Raw genomic sequence first — 21603 nt, forward strand, 5'->3', positions numbered from 1 at the left:
GTTTCAGGTGAACAGTGAAGGGACTCAGCCATACCTATACATGTATCCATTCTCCCCCAAACTCCCCTCCCATGCAGGCTGCCATAAAACACTAAGCAGAGTTCCCTGTGCTCAACAGTAGGACCCTGTTGGTCTTCCATTTTAAATACAGCTGTGTGCACATGTCCATCTCAAACTCCCTGAACATCCGCTGAAGGTCCAATCTTTAACATCTGTCTCCCAAAGAGTCAATTAATTCATCATGTTCTTGGATCACAGCACTAAGGGAAAAAAAGGAATCTTTTACAAAAATATATATATTTCTTTCATACTATTGCATAAAATATTCTTATATAAATTTATTATTTATATAATTCCTTTTAAAATAATTTTAATATCATATTACCAGATATATTTACATGTGTATAAATACATATATATATATATATATAGAGAGAGAGTGCGTATATGCTAATTATCTAAACTCTAGAAGTATCACAATCCGGAAAAGTTTTTTAAAGCTGTCAGAGCTATGTTCTGTCTATACAAAAATTTATATGTATTTATACCTACACGTTTATACACACGTATCTTGAAAACATGACGTTTTGGTCCTACTCATCATGTCAAAGTGCCTTCAAGTCCCTTGCTTTCAATTTGCTAAGTGAGAAATTAAGAAGTGTGTCATATCAAGAGCTTCAAAGCAGGTCGTCCACTCTGGCCGTGCAGCAGACAATGAGCCCTTTCAGACTGTGGCCCCACAGGGCCTCTGGGGGCCGAGACCACCCCCAGCCACACAAAATATTTTTCAGGGGAGATGGTCTATGGAGTTCCAGACCACCAAAGAAAAGCTTATGCAAAGAAAACTCTAGATCAAGTGTTTTTCTAACTTGGTTTCTCTTCTTTCTCAGATATTTCTCAAAAGGCAGGGGAAGGGCTCGAAAGGGAGGAAGCAAGAGGACCAGGTTGGTTTGAGCTTGCCTTTTGTCTCCTGGTAAAATCCAAGTGCAAATACATGCCTCTTCTGCAGCCCCATGAGTCTAAACTCTGCACATATGTTGCTTATTACACTTTCAGGGGGAAAAATGTCCTAGGAGGGCAGGATTTGCATTATTTGAGTTATTTATCATACTTATACAAACATTTCATCACCACTTGCCTAGACTTAGTGTCTTAAATCTGTAGCTCCGGCTTTACTTTCTCTCCATGGAATAATGTATGTGTACATATGGCTCCCTGGGTTGCTTTAATATCTTCAGGAAACACTTTGGTTTACAGTGCTCTCCAGATGTTCAACTTTCTGCAAATCCTGTTATGATGAACCTAGGCAAGACTGGAATGGAAACACTTAGCTTGAGAATGTATTTCTTTCAGCTTGGAACCACCAGCACAGAAGGGGAGTTGAAGGATGCCCGAGTTTCATAGCGAATGGCAATTGTGAAATCCATGGCAAATCTCAAACCAGCCCCAGGGAGAACCCTGGCAGATCCAGGTCCTGCCCATGTAACGGGCATCCCAGGAACTGGCTCTCGGAGAAGGATGGAAACAGCAGGCAGTTGGTCAGCAGTCACTGAGCTCTAAAATAGGAGAGGGATGAACACAACTTAGCCTAGAGTGAAGGGTTGGAAGAGAAAATAAAAAACCTCATGTATTTCTTGATGTGTATATGATCCATCTGGGTCCCGGATAAATTATTCCAACCAGGACACATCCCAGAATACCACGGAGAATAAAGTGCTGATTCTGCAGCTGTGGAACATATGTTACTGTATAGAATGATCACTTGGAAAGCAAGATCACTGGCCAGCACGTGAAGTACCCCATGTGTCATAAACTGAGTGATTCCACACTGGTGACCTTGGCTTTTCTCAGATATGACTATGGAGTTCTGGCCAAAATATGAAGGGAAAGAAAATATTCCCATGCTTACTGCATGGATTTTGCCTAATTGTGCATGACAATGATAAAACCACATGGATTTGTTTTTTCTAGATATTTCTTTCATGCAAATGTGAGAAATGATCTTCTCCCATCTGCGTGGGGGCACATGAGTACAAAACTGCTCACACGCTTGGCTGATTAGCAGCCCTGCTGGTCTCGATGCTGGATGTCAGCCTGGGACCATCTGGACGCTGTAGATAATACTTCCTTGATGACTTCTGCATCTGCCTCTCAACACTTCCAGCCTCCACTGGAATTCTGCCTCTCTCTTACTTTTTGCCTGTGTTGCTGCAACAGTGTCTTGGCTGTTCTCTCTGTGGTCCCTCTAGTCCAATACATACCACACACTGCTGCCAATGAGCATTTCAAACGCGTTCTCACTGCCAACAACCTCACGCCCAAATTACTTAGCCTGAAGTTCAAGTTGCTCTGTGATCTACCACAAACTGCTCCTCACTTGACAAATGTTTATTTAGGAACAATTCAATCCCAGCCTCTGAATCAGATGCAAAGATGAATAGACTAGAATCCCTGCCACAGATGAGTTTAAGGTAAATAAGAAATGAGATGGAGGTGTGTGGAAACTCATTCTGCAACATTTTCAAACTTTAAAAAAGTACTCTGGGGACATCCCTGGTGGTTCACTGGCTAAGACTCCATGCTTCCAGTGTAGAGGGGCCTGGGTTCGATCCCTGGGTGGGGGAATTAGATCCTACATGCTGCAACTAAAGAACCTGTTCTAAGACCTGGAGCAGTCAAATAAATAAAAATATTTTTAAAATAATAAAAATTTTAAAAGTATCTTAGAAATGGGCAGCCCCATGGGATCCCCTTTACTTAGTTGGTACACCCATCCCCTATTTGTTGTATAAGTGTGACTTCTAACAGCTCACCCTTGCCCCCTTCTCTGGAGAATTGCCCTTTCACATTCCCACCCCTACGCCTAGGGTAACTCACAGCCAATGACTTCCTGTGTGTTAGTTGCTCAGTTGTGTCCAATTCTTTGTGAACCCATGGACTGTAGCCCGCCAGACTCCTCTGTCCATGGGATTTTCCAGGCAAGAATACTGGAGTGGGTTGCCATTTCCTTCTCCAGGGGATCTTCCCAACCAAGGAATCGAACCCAGGTCTCCTGCATTGCAGGCAGATTCTTTACTCTCTGAGCCACCGGGGAAGCCACCAATGACTGCCTGATAGGGTATAAAAGGCTGGCCCTGTGGTCTCAAGATGTAGGAAAACTTTATCTGCAGTTTATGCTTCTGACTTTCTCTATGGGTCAATCCAAGGTTTGCTTTGCCTGAGACCACCTCTGACTCTTTCTCCTCCTCCATCTTATTTCCTTCATTCTCTTAATGAGTTTTCCCAAAGAAGATTGCCTTTGTAAATCACTTGCACATGACTCCAGTTTCAGGCTCTGTTTCTAGGGCCCCTGACCTGAAATAGTTGGTAGCAGACAGTGTACCTAAAAGTAGACTCGAAGATGCATTCCTGGAGGAGAATAATTTACTCTTCAGGTGGCAACGAGGACCTCAGTGGGTAACATGTATTGATGACCGTTGTAGGGCAGCAGAGCCATTGCTAAAACTGTCATCTTGGGCAAACTGGGACAGGATAAAGAGGGAAGGGGAGGCTCTGACATGAGCAATATTTCTGGCATCGACAGATATGGGTTTTAAGGACTGTGGGCCCAGACGGCTACTATTGGTTGTCATTGGTGCATTTGATGAAGATGGAAGCCTCAGGGCAATTTACAGTCAAGTGTGAGAATCAGAAGGCCTTCTTGGCAGCATTTAAAGAGACTCTTGGGACTTCCCTGGTGGACAATGGTTAAGACCCTGCACTTCCAATGCAGCGGGCGTGGGTTTGATCCCTGGTTGAGGAACTAAGGGCCCACATGCTGCGCAGCACAACCAAAAATAAAATAAAGAGACTCCCATCTCTTTTCGTGAGAGGGTAGGAAAAATCCAAGACCAGGCATGATACTTTATTGGAAAAGTTGTAGAACTTCAGAGAGCGCTCACTTCTCAGCCTGGGTAAGTCACCTATGCCAAAGTCAGAGCTTCCTTTCTCAGGGAATCAGGGGGGTCTTAAGACATGAGTGATGTACATGAGAACCATGAGCCCTGAGGTTCTTCTGAGCACTTTGGACTATGTATGTAGTCCACTCACCCTTATTAGAAAAGAGCCCTCCCCCAGTCTGCCTCCATCCCTGCCTCATTTGAAGACTATCCACAAATCTCAAATGATGCAGATGCCTTAAAAGAAAACAAGTATATTCCTCAGCATCTGTCCCCCTGAGCACTTGCCTAATAATCAGGGTCAAATTTCATCATGGTGTGCTGGATCTCCTAGAGAGACCTGCTTAACACAAACCAGTAGCAACTGGGAGAGGATGGCTGGGCATGGATCATGACGGGTGCCAGACCAAGGGGCCAGACTATGAAACCAGGTAAGGAGAGCTTGTTTGTTTGGGGTCACTGGTGATACAGGATTTAGCCGCTTGGCAAGGGCCCTGGAGCCCTGCGAGATGAACTAATATATTGCTGGAGTAGTTCTTAGAAGCTTGGCAAAAGCTGTGGTTCAGAGTAATGAAGCAGAGCTGCCAGAACTGCTGTAGCAGCCTGGGGAGGATGGGCCACAAGGCTCAAAGAACTATGGGTGCTAGAATGGATGTAAAGTCCAAGGCTGGGAAACCCGTCTACTGACTATGCTCCATTTGTCAAGAGAGTGAGGAATGAACCGATGAGGGGGCCACCAGGATCACTGAGAAGCTGAGGACTGTGCAGCTTCTGTAGGGTGGTAAGACAAAACATCACAAATCTGAGCTCCTTAGTAGCAGTGCAGAGGACACAATCACAGATTATCAAAGGCCAGGGAACATTTAACTCTCAAAAGCAAGATGAGTATAAATATAATGCGTAGCAAAGTTGGGATAGGAGACAAGGTGGCCTGACCTATGGGAACCTTCTATGAAGATGATTAGTAGATGTTCCTAGAAGCATGACAGATGAGCAGTCAACAAAATATTGCTTAATATATATAATCGACAGTGATCAAGGGACTTTCCTGGTGGTCCAGTGGTTAAAAATCTTCCTGCCAATGCAGGGGACCCAGGTTCAATCCCTGGTCAGGGAAGATCCCACATGCCATGGGGCAACTAAGCTCATGTGCCTCAGCAACTGAAGCCCGTGCACCTAGAAGCCTGTGCTCCACAACAAGAGAAGCCACTGCAATAAGAATCCAGTGCACTGTAACCAGAGAGTAGCCCCTGCTTGCTGCAACTAGAGAAAGCCTGTGCACAGCAGTGAAAGCCTGGTGCAGCCAGAAACAAATAAATGAAGTGTTAAACAATCAATTGAAGAGCTTTTTAAAAAAGTGATCAAGTGTGAATTGACAGAAATCTGGACTGTTGGAATGTACCTGCTTAGCAGTTGGCATTGATTCTCTGATCTGTAGGGTTAGTCCTCTTATGTTAGGAAATGTCGAGTAAAAGCTTGAGAAATGCCCATCCTCCATTGCCCACCCCACACACCAAGCCAAGAAAGTAAATAAAAATCAATATTGCAAATCAGAGGTGTCCTCAAAGCGCCACTCTCAAGACTTGGTGGGTCCCATATCACATCCACATTACAAATTTAATACAAGCATAACCAAATTGTAGCCCCACTTGCAGACATTATGATGGATGGAATATCATGACCAGAGTGTATCAACACCAGAGTGTACACTCTGGTATGTGATATGCAGCTACTGAAATGAAAAGGAAGAGAAACAATTTGTATTTGCTTGGGATGGGCAGTAGTGTATATTGTATATATTTAGTCTTGCCCCAAAGTTGTTAATTCTCTTGCTTGCTGTAACAGCATAGTCCAAAAGAATCTGGACCAACCAGATGTTCCATAAAATATCATACTGATCCCCTATTTGAAGGACAGTGAAGAGGGTTCTTTGGTCTATGGCAATGTTACGTGGTCTTCCATAACATCAGTGAGAATCACCCTATGGCCCGGTCAGCACCCCTACGCTCTGATGGCTCCCAGAATGTCTATTTTACCAGTGTGGGAAAACACAACTTCCTCAGCCCAAAGGATCCACTTTACAGTAAAAGCTATCAGTGGTCATGCGACTTTGGGATTCACTGTTCCTACACAAACCACGGCATCCAGAAGATGCTAACTTGAGATAGCAGTCAGATGGGGCCCCTAAAAGATCCATCAGCTCTACTGGCTTGGAAATGACATGCTATGAGATGGGGAAGTGTTCTTCTAGAGGCTGTTTGAGGAGTACATAAACCAATGGTCTTTATGTGATGCTATGGCCCCAGGAGGGAGAAAGCACAGGTTTGGGAATGAATTGGAAGTATCCAAATTCACTGTCATTTTGAGTGACCATGAATTTCTTGTGCTGGCAACTCCAGGCTCTATGGGATTAGAGGTCTTAATTCTTGGGTAGGGACAAATAATTTCACTACTTTAAAGCTGCTGGATGGTCACACTCCTGCACAGAGTGAGCTTAAGAAGCAAACGGGTAGAGTCAGCTTCATGGGCATATAGCCTGCGCAGCTGCATGGGGCCCCATGCTTAGAAGGACCCCATACTTGGTTTAATGCTCTGATCTTATCATCTTGAAATAATTAGGATTTACAAAGTTGTTTCTTAAGTGAAATGTCTTGGGACAATGGAGCATGCACAAGGACAGAAGGTATATGCGCAGCGTGCGTCTGCTTCCTTGCTGCCTCATTTGCATGCAGGGCACACAATGCCCATGAGCGTGGGATTCAAACGGATCTCCTACGCTTAGGCATTCAATGAGACTCAGAGACAGCTCAAAGTTAGGGTTACATCTATGACTAAGTAAGCAGGGGCGCCAACAGCTCCAAGAAGCTGCGTCTTCTGTTCCAACCAGAAATTTCTTTGAAAGCAGAAAGAAGGGAATGACATTCTAAGAAACACATTATTCATGTTACTTCCTTGTGTCAGCCAGCTGCTTACACTGAAAATGATAACTAGAAGGAAAAAGGACAATAGGCAACTCAGAGTTTCTTCTCCTTTCAGTCCCTCCTTACTCATCAATAAGCTGAAGGTACTGTTGGTCAAACACATACGAAGACATGAAATAACAGCCGAGTTAGTTTTGTGCAGCATTCCGGTTATTCTAGGAAGAATTAAATATACATGCATGGTGATGGTATCGTCACTAAAGTGTGTCTGACTCTTTGCGACTCCATGGACTGTAGCCTGCTAGGCTCCTCTGTCCATCGGATTTTTCCAGGCAAGAATACTGGAGTGGGTTGCCATTTCCTTCTCCTATATATACACATACATACATATATATGTATATGACTCCAAAATAAAAATTGTGTAATTTCAATGATTATGTGTATGAATTCAGTGCTCTTATGTTTGCAATTAAATTGGCATTGCATGCTATGGAGATGAATAGTATAATTCATGCTAATAATTAAAATGTTTACTATTTCTTTACTTAGAATGACATTAAATAGCATATAAAGTATTTTGACAAGTTGAGAGAGACTATGGAAGAAAGTAAATTTATATTTCACTATCTTCAAGGGGCCCCTTCCCTATTTTCTGTTTGGCTGTGCATCATTCAGGATCTTAGTTTCCCTGTCAGGGATCAAACCCATACACCCTGCAGTAGAAGGATGGAGTCCTAGCTACAGGCCCACAAGGGGAGTCCCCCTGATTTCTCAATCAGGGGGCTCTGCATTTAATTTCTATTTTTCCCTGGCCCTGCCCATGGGTCTGAGCATGCCAGGAGTGAGCTGGAAATGATGCTCTTAGTGTGCTGCCTGGTTCCCTTTATTGGACCACTCTATCTTGCCACCAGTTCCTGGGACCGTTCGCTGCTATGTCTCACCACTGCTCCCTTCTTTTGAGAACTGCCCTTGGCTGAAGGGAGCTGCCTCACTTGGGAGGTGACCTGGGTCTGCCCTGGCAGTCTGTAGCCACGACTGCCTGACATGAGAATACAACAGGCCAGCCCAGAGGCCTCAGTGGAGGACAACTCTGTGGAGCCATGTGTGCTTCAGAGTTTCCCCAGGGAAGCAGGCAATGCTAGACTACCCTAGATGCCATCCATGCCTCACTTTCCCCCTCCCCAGCCTCCTGCCCTCCTTCCTGACAGGTTTCTCCTGATGAGCACTCCTTCAGTAAAGCACATGCATTCAGACCTCTGTTGCAGTCTCTGTTTCTAGGGAACCCAACCTAAGGCAGTGATTTAGGGTGTACATATATGCACACACACACTCATGTAAAAGTTTCACCAAAAATATGCCCTTGCTTTATAGTCTTTTATTGTACTAAATTGATCCAGTCAATTGATTGCATGACCTACTTACCAACAGGCATGACCTGCAGTTTGAAAATTACTGACCTATGGGACCCTAAAGATGGAAACAATTACTTATGTCCGGATGTTAGGGTAGCGAATGTCACGGAAAGACAAGTCTGAATCAGGTCTTAAGGGATGACTACAAGTTTTCCAAGTGAGTAATACAGAAGTAGTTGTTTCGGATGAGAGTCAGGAGAGGAGTCTGTGGCTGCTTACAACAGTGTTTCTCAAAGTGCTTCCAGGGATCACTCATATTATTAGGGTGCTTGGCAAACATGCAGATTTCTTTTTTTCCCCAAATGATCCAAAAAGTATTTATTAAAAAAAATCATTATGCCAAACATCTCAAATATCTAAATCCAATTGAAGATCACAAAATGTATCTATGTTTTCCTAAACTCTCTGCAGGTTCCAAATTGAGCCTCACCGCTCTAGAGCAACACTGTCTAATTGAACTTCCTGCAATAATGAAAATGTTCCTTATCTGCACTGTCCAGTATAGGAGTCCAGTGTGGCTATGGAGTTACTTGGAAACATATGCAGGTTTCATGACACTAGTCAGATTCCCCGATTCAGCATCTCAAGTGGAAGGCCCTAGCATCTGCATTCTAAACAAGTTCCCTGGGTGATACTTCTGTGCAGTAAAATCGGGAACTTCACTGAGCTGTGCCACTGGGAACAAGAGCACTCCCAACCCTTCTTTTTCAGGTGGACTTCAGCTTGAGATGCCTGGAGTCAGAGAAGGCTTTACGGACAGGTGGCATGGGGACAGAGACACGTAGAAGAGCAAAACTGCTTTGCCGTGCACGTGGGCCTGAACGGAGGACCACCACTCATGAAGCCTTCTCTGACCCTCTCGGCTGGAGGTGGTTTTCCCTAAGGGGAATTCGTAACATGTTTTGTGCACCTCTTCACACACCCCACCCTGAAATGCATTCATTGTCTGTATACATGCCTCATTTCTTCCACAACAATCTCAAGGGCAGGCTTTCTATGTCTAGGTATTTCTGTTTTCATTCTTTCAATCAAGAAAGTCGCTTAGGCATAAAGAACTGTTTCAAATGCTGGTTGTATGAACAGGACAGCCAACATCCGCTTTCTTTTGCTTTTCCAATCTGTCCCTTCACGCAAACACACGGGAATGCTCGGTAAAGACCCCGGCATAACGAATGAACAAATAGACCTAAAGTTATCCTGCCTTCAATTAAATAGCAGCTGAATGGCCACAGGGTTTTCTGGTCTCTTCTAGCCTGCAGAAGCTATTGGAGGCAGGGCCCTGAGGAGGCAGCATTACCCTGTCACTCATACCAGCACTAATCAACTATAGCTATTTCAGAATCAAGAGCATAGTCACACAGCATCCTCAGGGACACCAACATGTCGTTTGTCTTCAACTAGGAAGACAGCCATTTCTCAGCACTGTACCTCTCTTTTTTAGAAAGACAAGAAATATGAGTGCACGGTCTGACTCTTCAACTCTCCAGAATCTTACTTTCCCAAAGTTTCCACTCTGTAGAGAAATAAAGCTCAAGAAGTTTGCCCCAAAGGCTCTAGTTACTTTGAGTGTGCTTCTTCCTTTCCTTCACTCTATTCCTGAGGATAATAAGAGCTTAGAGTGACTGAGCACAGACACGAGGCAGCCATGGTTCTGAGTGCATTACCCAGGTTATTTGCTTCTAGCAGAATAGACAATGACCCTGAGGAAATGGTTTACCTCATTCTGTTCATCTGCCGGTATGCTTTGCTGATTTTTTCTCAGTATTATATTTCCTTTGTCAATTATGAAATCATCTCCTTGTTGCTGGAAATACCACATTGCATTGCATGTAGGCAAAGCTGTTGCTAATACCTTAAAAAGAAAAGAAATGGTAGTTTAAGTAATGAACAACAGTTTCAATTTTACCATAGTTGAAGAAGAGTTTCAGATTCTAAAAGGGAATCATGATTCTCGCTTAATAGCCTTGGGAGGAGGTCATGGAGGCAGCTTAAAATATTTTGTTTCTCTATGAAAATGTGAAATTTTAAGTGGTTAGAAGGCTATGTGTTGAGTTTTCTTTTCAAGGGCTATTATACTGTAATAATTATAACTGAACAATTGTGCAATTCTAAACTGGGAAAACATTTCTTCTTTGCTATTGGTTGTATGGTGTTTTGAACATTAACAATATGCATGATATACCAATTCAAAGATTTATTAGATGTTGTAATTTTGGCACCTCCAGAGCAATTTCTCTTAGTTCTCATGGTCTGTAAAATTCGGCTTTAAATGTTTCCATAAGAGATTATATCAGGACAGCAAAATTCCACCAACTAAACTAAAACAGCAGAATTGCATCCATGAACTGCAGTTTCCTTAAAATCCTGGGTTTTGTGGGACTCACTTTTATATTATCTCCTAGTCATTCAGTTCTCTACACAGTTAGAATCTCCAATTGTTCATTTCCAAGTTTTCACTGTTCAGTTCAGTTCAGTCACTCAGTCGTGTCCAACTCTTTGTAACCCCATGGATCGCAGCACGCCAGGCCTCCCTGTCCATCACCAACTCCCGGAGTTCACTCAGACTCACGTCCATCAAGTCAGTGATGCCATCCAGCCATCTCATCCTCTGTCGTCCCCTTCTCCTCCTGCCCCCAATCCCTCCCAGCATCAGAGTCTTTTCCAATGAGTCAACTCTTTGCATCAGGTGGCCAAAGTACTGGAGTTTCAGCTTTAGCATCATTCCTTCCAAAGAACACCCAGGGTTGATCTCCTTCAGAATGGACTGGTTGGATCTCCTTGCAGTCCAAGGGACTCTCAAGAGTCTTCTCCAACACCACAGTTCAAAAGCATCAATTCTTCGGTGCTCAGCCTTCTTCACAGTCCAACTCTCACATCCACACATGACCACAGGAAAAACCATAGCTTTGACTAGACAGACCTTAGTCGGCAAAGTAATGTCTCTACTTTTGAATATGCTGTCTAGGTTGGTCATAACTTTTCTTCCAAGGACTAAGCATCTTTTCATTTCATGTCTGCAGTCACCATCTGCAGTGATTTTGGAGTCCCAAAAAATAAAGTCTGACACTGTTTCCACTGTTTCCTCATCTATTTCCCATGAAGTGATGGGACCAGATGCCATGATCTTCATTTTCTGAATGTTGAGGTTTAAGCCAACTTTTTCACTCTCCTCTTTCACTTTCATCAAGAGGCTTTTTAGTTCTTCTTCACTTTCTGTCATAAGGGTGGTTTCATCTGCATATCTGAGGTGATTGATATTTCTCCTGGCAATCTTGATTCCAGCTTGTGCTTCTTCCAGCCCAGCATTTCTCATGATGTACGCTGCATATAAGTTAAATAAGCAGGGTGACAATATACAGCTTTGACGTACTCCTTTTCACTGTACCCTCTGTATTAATCACTCAGTTGTGTCCAACTCTTTCTGACTCCATGGACTGTAGCCTGCCAGGCTCCTCTGTCCATGGAATTCTCCAGGCAAGAATACTGGAGTGTGCAGTCATTCACTTCTCCAGGGGATCTTCCCAAGCCAGGGATCGAACCTGGGTCTCCTGCATTGCAGGCAGATTCTTTACTATCTGAGCCACCAGGGAAGCCCCTATATGTTTGCTTGATGTTTCACTGTTACTTTTACCAACAAAGTTTTTAATTTCACAGATGCTCTGGTTGTTCATTGTGAGTGGGACGCAGACTCTTGACCAGGCTGTTGAGTCAGCTCCTTTGGACAGCACCCACAGGATTATGTTTATTTGTCCTCTTCATTTTTTCCCTTCACTAATTATGTTCATCTTACAATACAAAATCATAAACTATTTTACTAATTTTACACAGAAAACATGGATACTATATTAAATGCCATACTATGTTAAATTCAATCAATATTAACTTTTGTGGCCACGTTTAATTTCTATAAGAAAACAAGTCAGGTGCTTCCCAAACTGTGTACAAATCACCTGGGGGTCTTGCTAACATGCAGACTGGATTCAGTAGGTCTAGATGGGAGCTGAGAGTCTGCAAGTCTAATGAATCCACAAATGATGCCACTATTGTTGGTCTGCCCATCATATTTTGAGTAGCAAGGATGTTGCCATAGATTGAATGCTTGTGTCCCCCTGCTAAATTCCTATGTTGACATCGAATCCTCATTGTGATGGTCTCAGGAGGTGGAGTTCTGGGAGGTGATTAGGTCATTAAGGCAGAGTCCTCATGAAGGATTCAGTTCAGTTCAGTTCAGTTTAGTCGCTCAGTCGTGTCCGACTCTTTGTGACCCCATGAATCTCAGCACGCCAGGCCTCCCTATTCATCACCATCTCCCGGAGTTCAGACTCACGTCCATCGAATCCGTGATGCCATCCAGCCATCTCATCCTCTGTCGTCCCCTTCTCCTCCTGCCCCCAATCCCTCCTAGCATCAGAGTCTTTTCCAATGAGTCAACTCTTCTCATGAGGTGGCCAAAGAATTGGAGTTTCAGCTTTAGCATCATTCCTTCCAAAGAACACCCAGGGTTGATCTCCTTCAGAATGGACTGGTTGGATCTCCTTGCAGTCCAAGGGACTCTCAAGAGTCTTCTCCAACACCACAGTTCAAAAGCATCAATTCTTCAGCGCTCAGCTTTCTTCACAGTCCAACTCTTACATCCATACGTGACCACAGGAAAAACCATAGCTTTGACTAGACGGACCTTAGTCAGCAAAGTAATGTCTCTGCTTTTGAATATACTATCTAGGTTGGTCATAACTTTTCTTCCAAGGAGTAAGCGTCTTTTAATTTCATGGCTGCAGTCACCATCTGCAGTGATTTTGGAGCCCCCCAAAATAAAGTCTGACACTGTTTCCTGTTTCCCCATCTATTTCCCATGAAGTGATGGGACCGGATGCCATGATCTTTGTTTTCTGAATGTTGAGCTTTAAGCCAACTTTTCGCTCTCCTCTTTCACTTTCATCAAGAGGCTTTTTAGCTCCTCTTCACTTTCTGCCATAAGGGTGGTGTCATCTGCATATCTGAGGTTATTGATATTTCTCCTGGCAATCTTGATTCCAGCTTGTGTTTCTTCCAGTCCAGCGTTTCTCATGATGTACTCTGCATATAAGTTAAATAAGCAGAGTGACAATATACAGCCTTGACGTACTCCTTTTCCTATTTGGAACCAGTCTGTTGTTCCATGTCCAGTTCTAACTGTTGCTTCCTGACCTGCATACAGATTTCTCAAGATGCAGGTTAGGTGGTCTGGTACTCCCATCTCTTTCAGAATTTTCCACAGTTTATTGTGATCCACATATTCAAAGGCTTTGACATAGTCAATAAAGCAGAAATAGATGTTTTTCTGGAACTCTCTTGCTTTTTCCATGATCCAGTGGATGTTGGCAATTTGATCTCTGGTTCCTCTGCCTTTTTGAAAACCAGCTTGAACATCAAGGAGTTCACGGTTCATGTATTGCTGAAGCTTGGCTTGGAGAATTTTGAGCATTACTTTACTAGGGTGTGAGATGAGTGCAATTGTGTGGTAGTTTGAGCATTCTTTTGTATTTCCTTTCTTTGGGATTTGAATGAAAACTGACCTTTTCCAGTCCTGTGCCCACTGCTGAGTTTTCCAAATTTGCTGGCATATTGAGCGCAGCACTTTCACAGCATCATCTTTCAGGATTTGAAACAGCTCAACTGGAATTCCATCACCTCCACTAGCTTTGTTCGTAGTGATGTTTTCTAAGGCCCACTTGACTTCACATTCCAAGATGTCTGGCTCTAGATGAGTGATCACATCATCATGATTATCTGGGTCGTGAAGATCTTTTTTGTATAGTTCTTCCGTGTATTTTTGCCACCTCTTCTTAATATCTTCTGCTTCTGTTAGGTCCATACCATTTCTGTCCTTTATCGAGCCCATTTTGCATGAAATGTTCCCTTGGTATCTCTAATTTTCTGGAAGAGATCTCTAGTCTTTCCCATTCTGTTGTTTTCCTCTATTTCTTTGCATTGATCGCTGAAGAAGGCTTTCTTATCTCTTCTTGCTATTCTTTGGAACTCTGCATTCAAATGGTCTTGATCCCTGTCTCCTGTACAATGTCATGAACCTCATTCCATAGTTCATCAGACACTCTGTCTGTCAGATCTAGGCCCTTAAATCTATTTCTCACTTCCACTGTATAATCATAAGGGATTTGATTGAGGTCATACCTGAATGGTCTAGCGGTTTCCCCTACTTTCTTCAATTTGAGTCTGAATTTGGCAATAAGGAGTTCATGATCTGAGCCACAGTCAGCTCCTGGTCTTGTTTTTGTTGACTGTATAGAGCTTCTCCATCTTTGGCTGCATAGAATATAATCAGTCTGATTTCGGTGTTGACCATCTGGTGATGTCCATGTGTAGAGTCTTCTCTTGTGTTGTTGGAGGAGGGTGTTTGCTATGACCAGTGCATTTTTTTGGCAAAACTCTATTAGTCTTTGCCCTGCTTCATTCCGCATTCCAAGGCCAAATTTGCCTGTTACTCCAGGTGTTCCTTGACTTCCTACTTCTGCATTCCAGACCCCTACAGTGAAAAGGACATCTTTTTTGGGTGTTAGTTCTAAAAGGTCTTGTAGGTCTTCATAAAACCGTTCAACTTCAGCTTCTTCAGTGTTACTGGTTGGGGCATGGACTTGGATAACTGTGATATTGAATGGTTTGCCTTGGAGATGAACAGAGATCATTCTGTCGTTTTTGAGATTGCATCCAAGTACTGCATTTTGGACTCTCTTGTTGACCATGATGGCTACTCCATTTCTTCTGAGGGATTCCTGCCTACAGTAGTAGATATAATGGCCATCTGAGTTAAATTCACCCATTCCAGTCCATTTTAGTTCGCTGATTCCTAGAATGTCGACGTTCACTCTTGCCATCTCCTGCTTGACCACTTCCAATTTGCCTTGATTCATGGACCTGACATTCCAGGTTCCTATGCAATATTGCTCTTTACAGCATCGGATCTTGCTTCTATCACCAGTCACATCCACAACTGGGTATTGTTTTTGCTTTGGCTCCATCCCTTCATTCTCTTTGGAGTTATTTCTCCACTGATCTCCAGTAGCATATTGGGCACCTAATGACCTGGGGAGTTCCTTTTTTGGTATCCTATCACTTTGCCTTTTCATACTGTTCATGGGGTTCTCAAGGCAAGAATACTGAAGTGGCTTGCCATTCCCTTCTCCAGTGGACCACGTGAATGGGATTAGTGCCCTTACAAAAGACGTCTGAGTGAAAAGACAGCCATCTAAGAACCAGGAAGAGGGTCTCAGACATTGAATCAGTAGGTGCCCTGACCTTGGACTTCCCAGCCTTCAGAACTGTGAGAAATAAATTCATGTTGTTTATAAGCCATCTGGTCTATGGTATTTTTAGCAGCCTGCACAGACTAAGAAAGATTAGATAGACAGGTAGGTAGATATGGATGGATGGATAGATGTAGATATAAATATCTTTTTGAAGACCTACCAAGAAAGTTAATCATCATTCTTCTTAGCTCTCCAATTTGAGTATTAAAACAATTACTTGTAAGATGGGTTTTGGATCCATGTCCCTGTGTGTCTCCGTTTTCCATCCTCTCTCTTTGCCCTGAACCTGGCCCCTTCTCCATCCCTGTCTGGACTACTGCAGATGGCGCTGCTCCAAACCAGGCTCTACTCCTGCTGGGTGGTGTCTATGGGGACAGTCTTCATCACGTCATTCTTTTGCTCAGAAAGATTCAAAGTTTAGCCTCTTTAATGGGGGTGGTTTAGCTGCTAGGCTGTGCTCGACTCTTGCAACACCATGGACTGTAGTGCACCAGGCTTCTCTGTCCGTGGGATTTTCCAGTCAAGAATGCTGGAGAGGGTGGTCACTTCCTTCTCCAGGGGATCATCCTGACCCAGGGATCAAACGCGAGTCTTCTGCATTGAAGGCAGACTCTTTACTACTGAGCCAGCAGGGAAGCCCCACCTCTTCAGGAGGAAAATCTAGTTCTATCTTCCAGTACTTCTCTGAGTAAACTTTCTGTTCTACCTGTGAATACACCTGCGTTGTTTCTCCTCTGAGTTATTACTTGGAACTTTTCTGGCTGGATTGTCTTCTCCCGTAGTCCACCAATGGAAACACTTAATTAGTTTCAAGTCTCAGTCCAGATGATTCTACCTGTGTGTTAAGTCCATTCATAAAGGTTCAGTCATGGCTCTAAAATCCTGAAGCACTTACGGATTCTTCTTGTTTTACGGCACTGTCCCCATCTTGAGCTATTTATGAAAAATATTAGCTGTGGTTAAAAACTTCTGGAGGGCAGAGGCTTTAACTAATCCCGTTCTATGCCAATCAGCCTGGGTCTCAGCATTATGTACCTGGCTATAAACTGGGGTTCTTGAGACACTTTCCCTGGGTTGGATCATTTGCTAGAATGACTCACAGAGCTCACAGAATCACTTATTTATGCTTACTGGTTTTTTTGTATAATAAAGGCTATGACCAAAGGATATAGATGAACAGTCAGATGAACATGTACATAGAGTGAGAACTGGAAGAGACCCAGACACAGGAGCTTCTGTCCCCTTGGAGCTGGGCTGCACCACCCCCAGCACACTGATAAGGCCACCAACCTGGATGTTCTCTGAACCCAGTACTTGTGGGAATTGTATGGAGGCTTCAGCCCACAGACATGATGGATTGTTACCTCCATCTCCCTCACTGCTCTTCCTGGAGGATGGGGTGTGGGGCTAAAAGTTTCAAGTGTCTAATACTTTCTGGTGACCAAACACTGATCTGAAGCCATCCAGAGTTACCTCATCAGGACAAATGACACTCCTCTCACCCAGGAAAGTCCAAACGATTTAGTAGTTCTGTGTCAGCAGCCGGGGTCAAAGACCAAACATTAGAACAAAGGATGCTCCTAGTGCTCTTATCCCTTAGAAAAGCTCAAAGGTTCTAGGAGCTCTGGGGCTGGGAACCAGGGACCAACATCATCAGGTATATTTTTTCTATTATTTCATGAAAGTTGGAGCCTAAATAACAATATCCCCTTCTCAGAGTCCCCCCGCCCCCCCCCCCCCCCCAGGTTTTCCTAATAAACCTGCAACACTAAAAACCATGAAGAAGAATCCAGACATAGGATTGTTTTGTCCTGACTCTACCCACCGCAGTGCTGAATCGAGGTCAGGACAGTGCAAGCCTTCTCTTCCTGCCCCAATTTCAGTCAGTAAAAGAGCAAATTCCAAGCCTCTTCATCCCTCCCACCAGTCATGTCCAGATTAGGAAGAGATCTCAGGAAATGACTTAGTCACTGGAACCTGGGATGAGTTCCCAGTTTTCCATCCAAATCCTGCCTCTAGAATCAACTTTCAAATGCCTTCTCCCCTTGAAGTCATTCACTTCACATAGCCTTTTCTTGTGTCAGACTCCTCCTGTGGCTGCAGTCACAGGCATGCGAGTGCTATCAGGGTCTAACTTAACTTTTCTCTCTTGGGTTTGGATGCTTGTGTTTGCCCCCCTCATAAGACTTTGAGATAAATATTTTTAGGGAGCATGCCCCACAGGACTGTGACTTGTAATGAATGGGACCAAGAGGCATTTTCAATCACACACCCCTACAACCAGCACTGAAGACTGCTAATCCAAGGTCAGCTTCAGGAGGTTGGTGAGCACATCTTACACTTGGTTTGGTACCAGATTCATTCATTCAGTAGCAGAGATTCATGGCTTTCTATTATGCATCAAGCACAGTGCTCTGCACTAGAGCAACAGTGGTGATGGGATAACACACACCCTCCCTTCCCTCTCACAGTTTATAGTGTCATCAGGGAGACAGACCAGGAAACGCTCCATAAACATTCCCTATCTGATGGGTACCTCGAAAGAGCAAGAGTCAAGTCTGTGTCATCACAACTTAATCCAGTTCACACTTCTGTGCCAGCCTCTGTGTTGGAATGGGGATATAAAAATAAAATAGAATGCAAACTCTGCCCTTAAGACTTTATAGAATCTGCAATTCTGTAATAGGATCAACTCTGCTCTGTGTTTGTGGGCAAAACCACTCTCTTCCAGGTGCCTTACCCACAATCTCAAGGGTGTGCTTTATGTATTTACCTACACTCCACCAGATGAAGTCTGTAAGGAAAGTCAGTGAAATACGAACCAAAGGTGCCAGTCCCTGAAGTGGTGTGGCTTCCTCTGCCTCGTAGAGGTAGAAATTCAAAGAAGCAAAGAAATAGCCAGGCGCTGGCTCAGTGCAGCTGCGACCTGTGACATGGGGGCAACTATCACACTGCCCATTCTTGGGTGAGCACCTGTGGGAAAAAAGAGTGGAGGTGGGGTGGCAAGTGTAAGATAAGGGCCTAGGGGTGCTGGCGTAAGTGCCCTCTGGATTTGAGTCCATTCTTTGAATCCATCAATCAGTCATCCTGGGGAAGATGTGGCGAGGCAATGGGATCTACAGGTCTGGTGTTTTTATTAACTTTTTGTTTTATGTTGGAGTATAGTTGATTAACAACGTTGTTCCAGTTTCAAGTGTACAGCAAAATGATTCAGCAATACATACACATGCATCTGTTCTATTTCAAATTCTTTTCCCGTTTAGGTTATTACATAATATTGAATATAGTCCCTTGTGCGATACACTAGATTCTTGCGTGTTATCCATTTTAAATACAGCAGTATGTTCATGTCAATCCCAAACTTCCCATCTATCCCTCCCCTAGCCATTCTCCCCTTATGGTAGCCATAAGCTCATTCTCTCAGCTCTGCAGGTCTGATCTTGACAAACCAACCCAGATCCATGAAACCCTGGCCACTGCTTCTGTCCTCAGTGCCTCTCTGCCTCTCCTCTAAAAACTGCACAAAGGAGAATGCTGGACCTCTCTTTACATGCTGGCAAAAAGTTGGGGTTTCAGGTGGGTCAAGTCATACATGTGCAGTGATATTTCCCACCACCTTGGGATTCCCAAGTAACAGAACTGTTTTCTCAGCCTCAGAAATACCTGAAGTGCAAGAAATCAAGTGGGCTCTCTTTAATGTCTCAAGATTGCTGCTTTTCAATGCCCTTTGCCTGCCATGGAATGACTTCACTTCTGACTATCAGCATGTCCTAATAAGCGCTTTTACTTATTTTATGGAAATGGGATTGAGGAATACTGCCACAAAACTCACTCATTTTACTGACTTACGTGTTGGAATAAGCACCTCCAATATAACAGTCGCAGGGAGAACATCCATGGAGGTGATTTTCTAGTCCCCAGTATGCAGCCTACAAACAGAAAATGCTCAGTTGATTCCAGTTGTGAAGATACCTGCTTCTCTGAAGTATGGCATTAATATTAAAAGCACTACAAGTCAACTGTCAACAGTAAACAGCCACAGGGCCTGAACAATCACACAGCACCTTGCTTGCCTACATCCTTGATGCTGCTGCTGCTGCTGCTGCTAAGTCACTTCAGCCCTGTCTGACCCTGTGCGACCCCACAGACGACAGCCCACCAGGCTCCCCCGTCCCTGGGATTCTCCAGGCAAGAACACTGGAGTGGGTTGCCATTTCCTTCTCCAATGCATGAAAGTGAAAAGTGAAAGTGAAGTCGCTCAGTTGTGTCCGACTCCTAGCGACCCCATGGACTGCAGCCCACCAGGCTTCTCCATCCATGGGATTTTCCAGGCAGGAGTACTGGAGCGGGGTGCCACTGCCTCCTCCGACATCCTTGATAATGATCTTCTAAAAGTAAACGTCTCCTATTCCCAGGACTCGAATGAAGAGAGTAGGCAGGTTGTCTCTGTATTGCTTCGGGTGGAACTGCAATGGATAGTCAACAAGGACCTACTACATGGCACAGGGAAGTCTATTCAATATTCTGTAAAAACCTAGATGAGAAAAGAATCTGAAAAAGAACAGATACGGGTATAACTGAATCACTTTGCTGTATACCTAAAATACAACATTGTAAATCACCTATACTCCAATAAAAAGAGAAAAGAAATGCAATAGAAACCTCACAGTTCCTCTGACAGCACCAATTTTAGCTTCAGGCTAGGTTGTTTAAGGCCAGTCAGGGGAAATTCTTCAACTAGCCTACTTGCAACTGTTTGCATAAAACCAATGGAGTCCCTGACTATAAAACCCCTAGGGATTTTTACTTCCACACTAGAGCAATGTTTGTGAGTTAAAAAAAAGTATTCAGCTGATAGTGAGATCTTGTATGAATTATCACCGTTCAGTAGAATCGCTTACTTATAAAGAATTGTTTTGGCATAACAAACTCTCCCCATGTGAGAGCTCCAACTCTCTTCTTCAAGATTTTTCTCATCATTGCAACATCTTGACCTTTATTCGATATAAACAGCTGGTGAGATACAAACAACTACCTCTCAGTTCTGATGTTTAGACTCAGAAAAAGACTCCCCTGCTCAAATATCTATTTAACAAGCTTAGGTGAAATTAAGACCTAGGTTGGCATGGAATTCTCATTTGAAATGGGTTTGTTAAGTATCTATATTTTTTGTTGTTATCTTGGTACAATTTTATGCCCAGTTTTACTCAAACATTTATTTTAAACATTAAAAGTTGACATAATTTGTTACATAACACAGCTAAGGGCTTTTGAAATCTTTTTTCCCCAAACCAAACTTCAGTTTCAGCAAAAGCAACGTGAACTGAGCTGCTTTACTCAGGCTGGGGTTGTGAGAACTCCCGCGAGGCAGCTTATCCTGTCATGGTGGCCCCCTGCTGCACCATCGATAGATCTGCCTGGGGTGCCAAGCAGAGGCCTGGGCTCAGCCATGATGGGAAGATTCCCCAGTAGTGGCCCCCGCTCAGTTAGTTTCCTTTTGCAAGAACAATGGCAGTTAACTAGCTAAGAAAAAAGTCAGCTGAGTCTAAGGTTTGTCTGGAATGATCTGATGTGGTGTCTCCGTTGACCTGTTCACTAGCTCTGCACTCCTATTTTGTGTAGCCCATTCATGGTCATGGAACTCGGCACAGCTCACCTTCCAACAAGAAACTTCTAGATTACCTGTCCTGTGGTAGAGTTCCCTTTTCATATTTTCTCCTTGCTTTATTTTCCCTCCTCCTCTGCCTCATCCCCATGTGTTTTCAGTAAAGCCACTTACAATATTAGCACAAACTGTGTTGTAACAGACATATGTTTCTTATTTATCAGCTACATTTCTTCAGACACATCAAGGTCACTGTTCTTTTATTAGGTTAAGTTTTTGTTTTTTCTTTCTAAAATGTCACGGTGGGCTGCCAAGTTTGGAGGACAAAGGAAAGAGCTGGATTTTTAACTCTCTAAATGCATGACACATTTCTTATGGGGGGAACATGTTTTATTTTGCTAATTTGAGACATATATGCTCATG

General features: G+C 43.6%; 1 protein-coding gene across 1 annotated transcript in view; it reads right to left on the bottom strand.

Annotated features, from left to right (window-relative positions):
- LAMB4 (laminin subunit beta 4) overlaps positions 1 to 21603 on the bottom strand; it is a 117510-nt gene that overhangs the window by 64235 nt on the left and 31672 nt on the right. Inside the window, 3 exon segments of the mRNA XM_052638388.1 lie at positions 1392 to 1556; positions 18398 to 18548; positions 19425 to 19504. Of these exon segments, the coding sequence (XP_052494348.1) occupies positions 1392 to 1556; positions 18398 to 18548; positions 19425 to 19504 (396 nt within the window).

Source organism: Budorcas taxicolor, chromosome 4 (assembly GCF_023091745.1).
Source record: "Budorcas taxicolor isolate Tak-1 chromosome 4, Takin1.1, whole genome shotgun sequence".
Taxonomy (NCBI): domain Eukaryota; kingdom Metazoa; phylum Chordata; class Mammalia; order Artiodactyla; family Bovidae; genus Budorcas; species Budorcas taxicolor.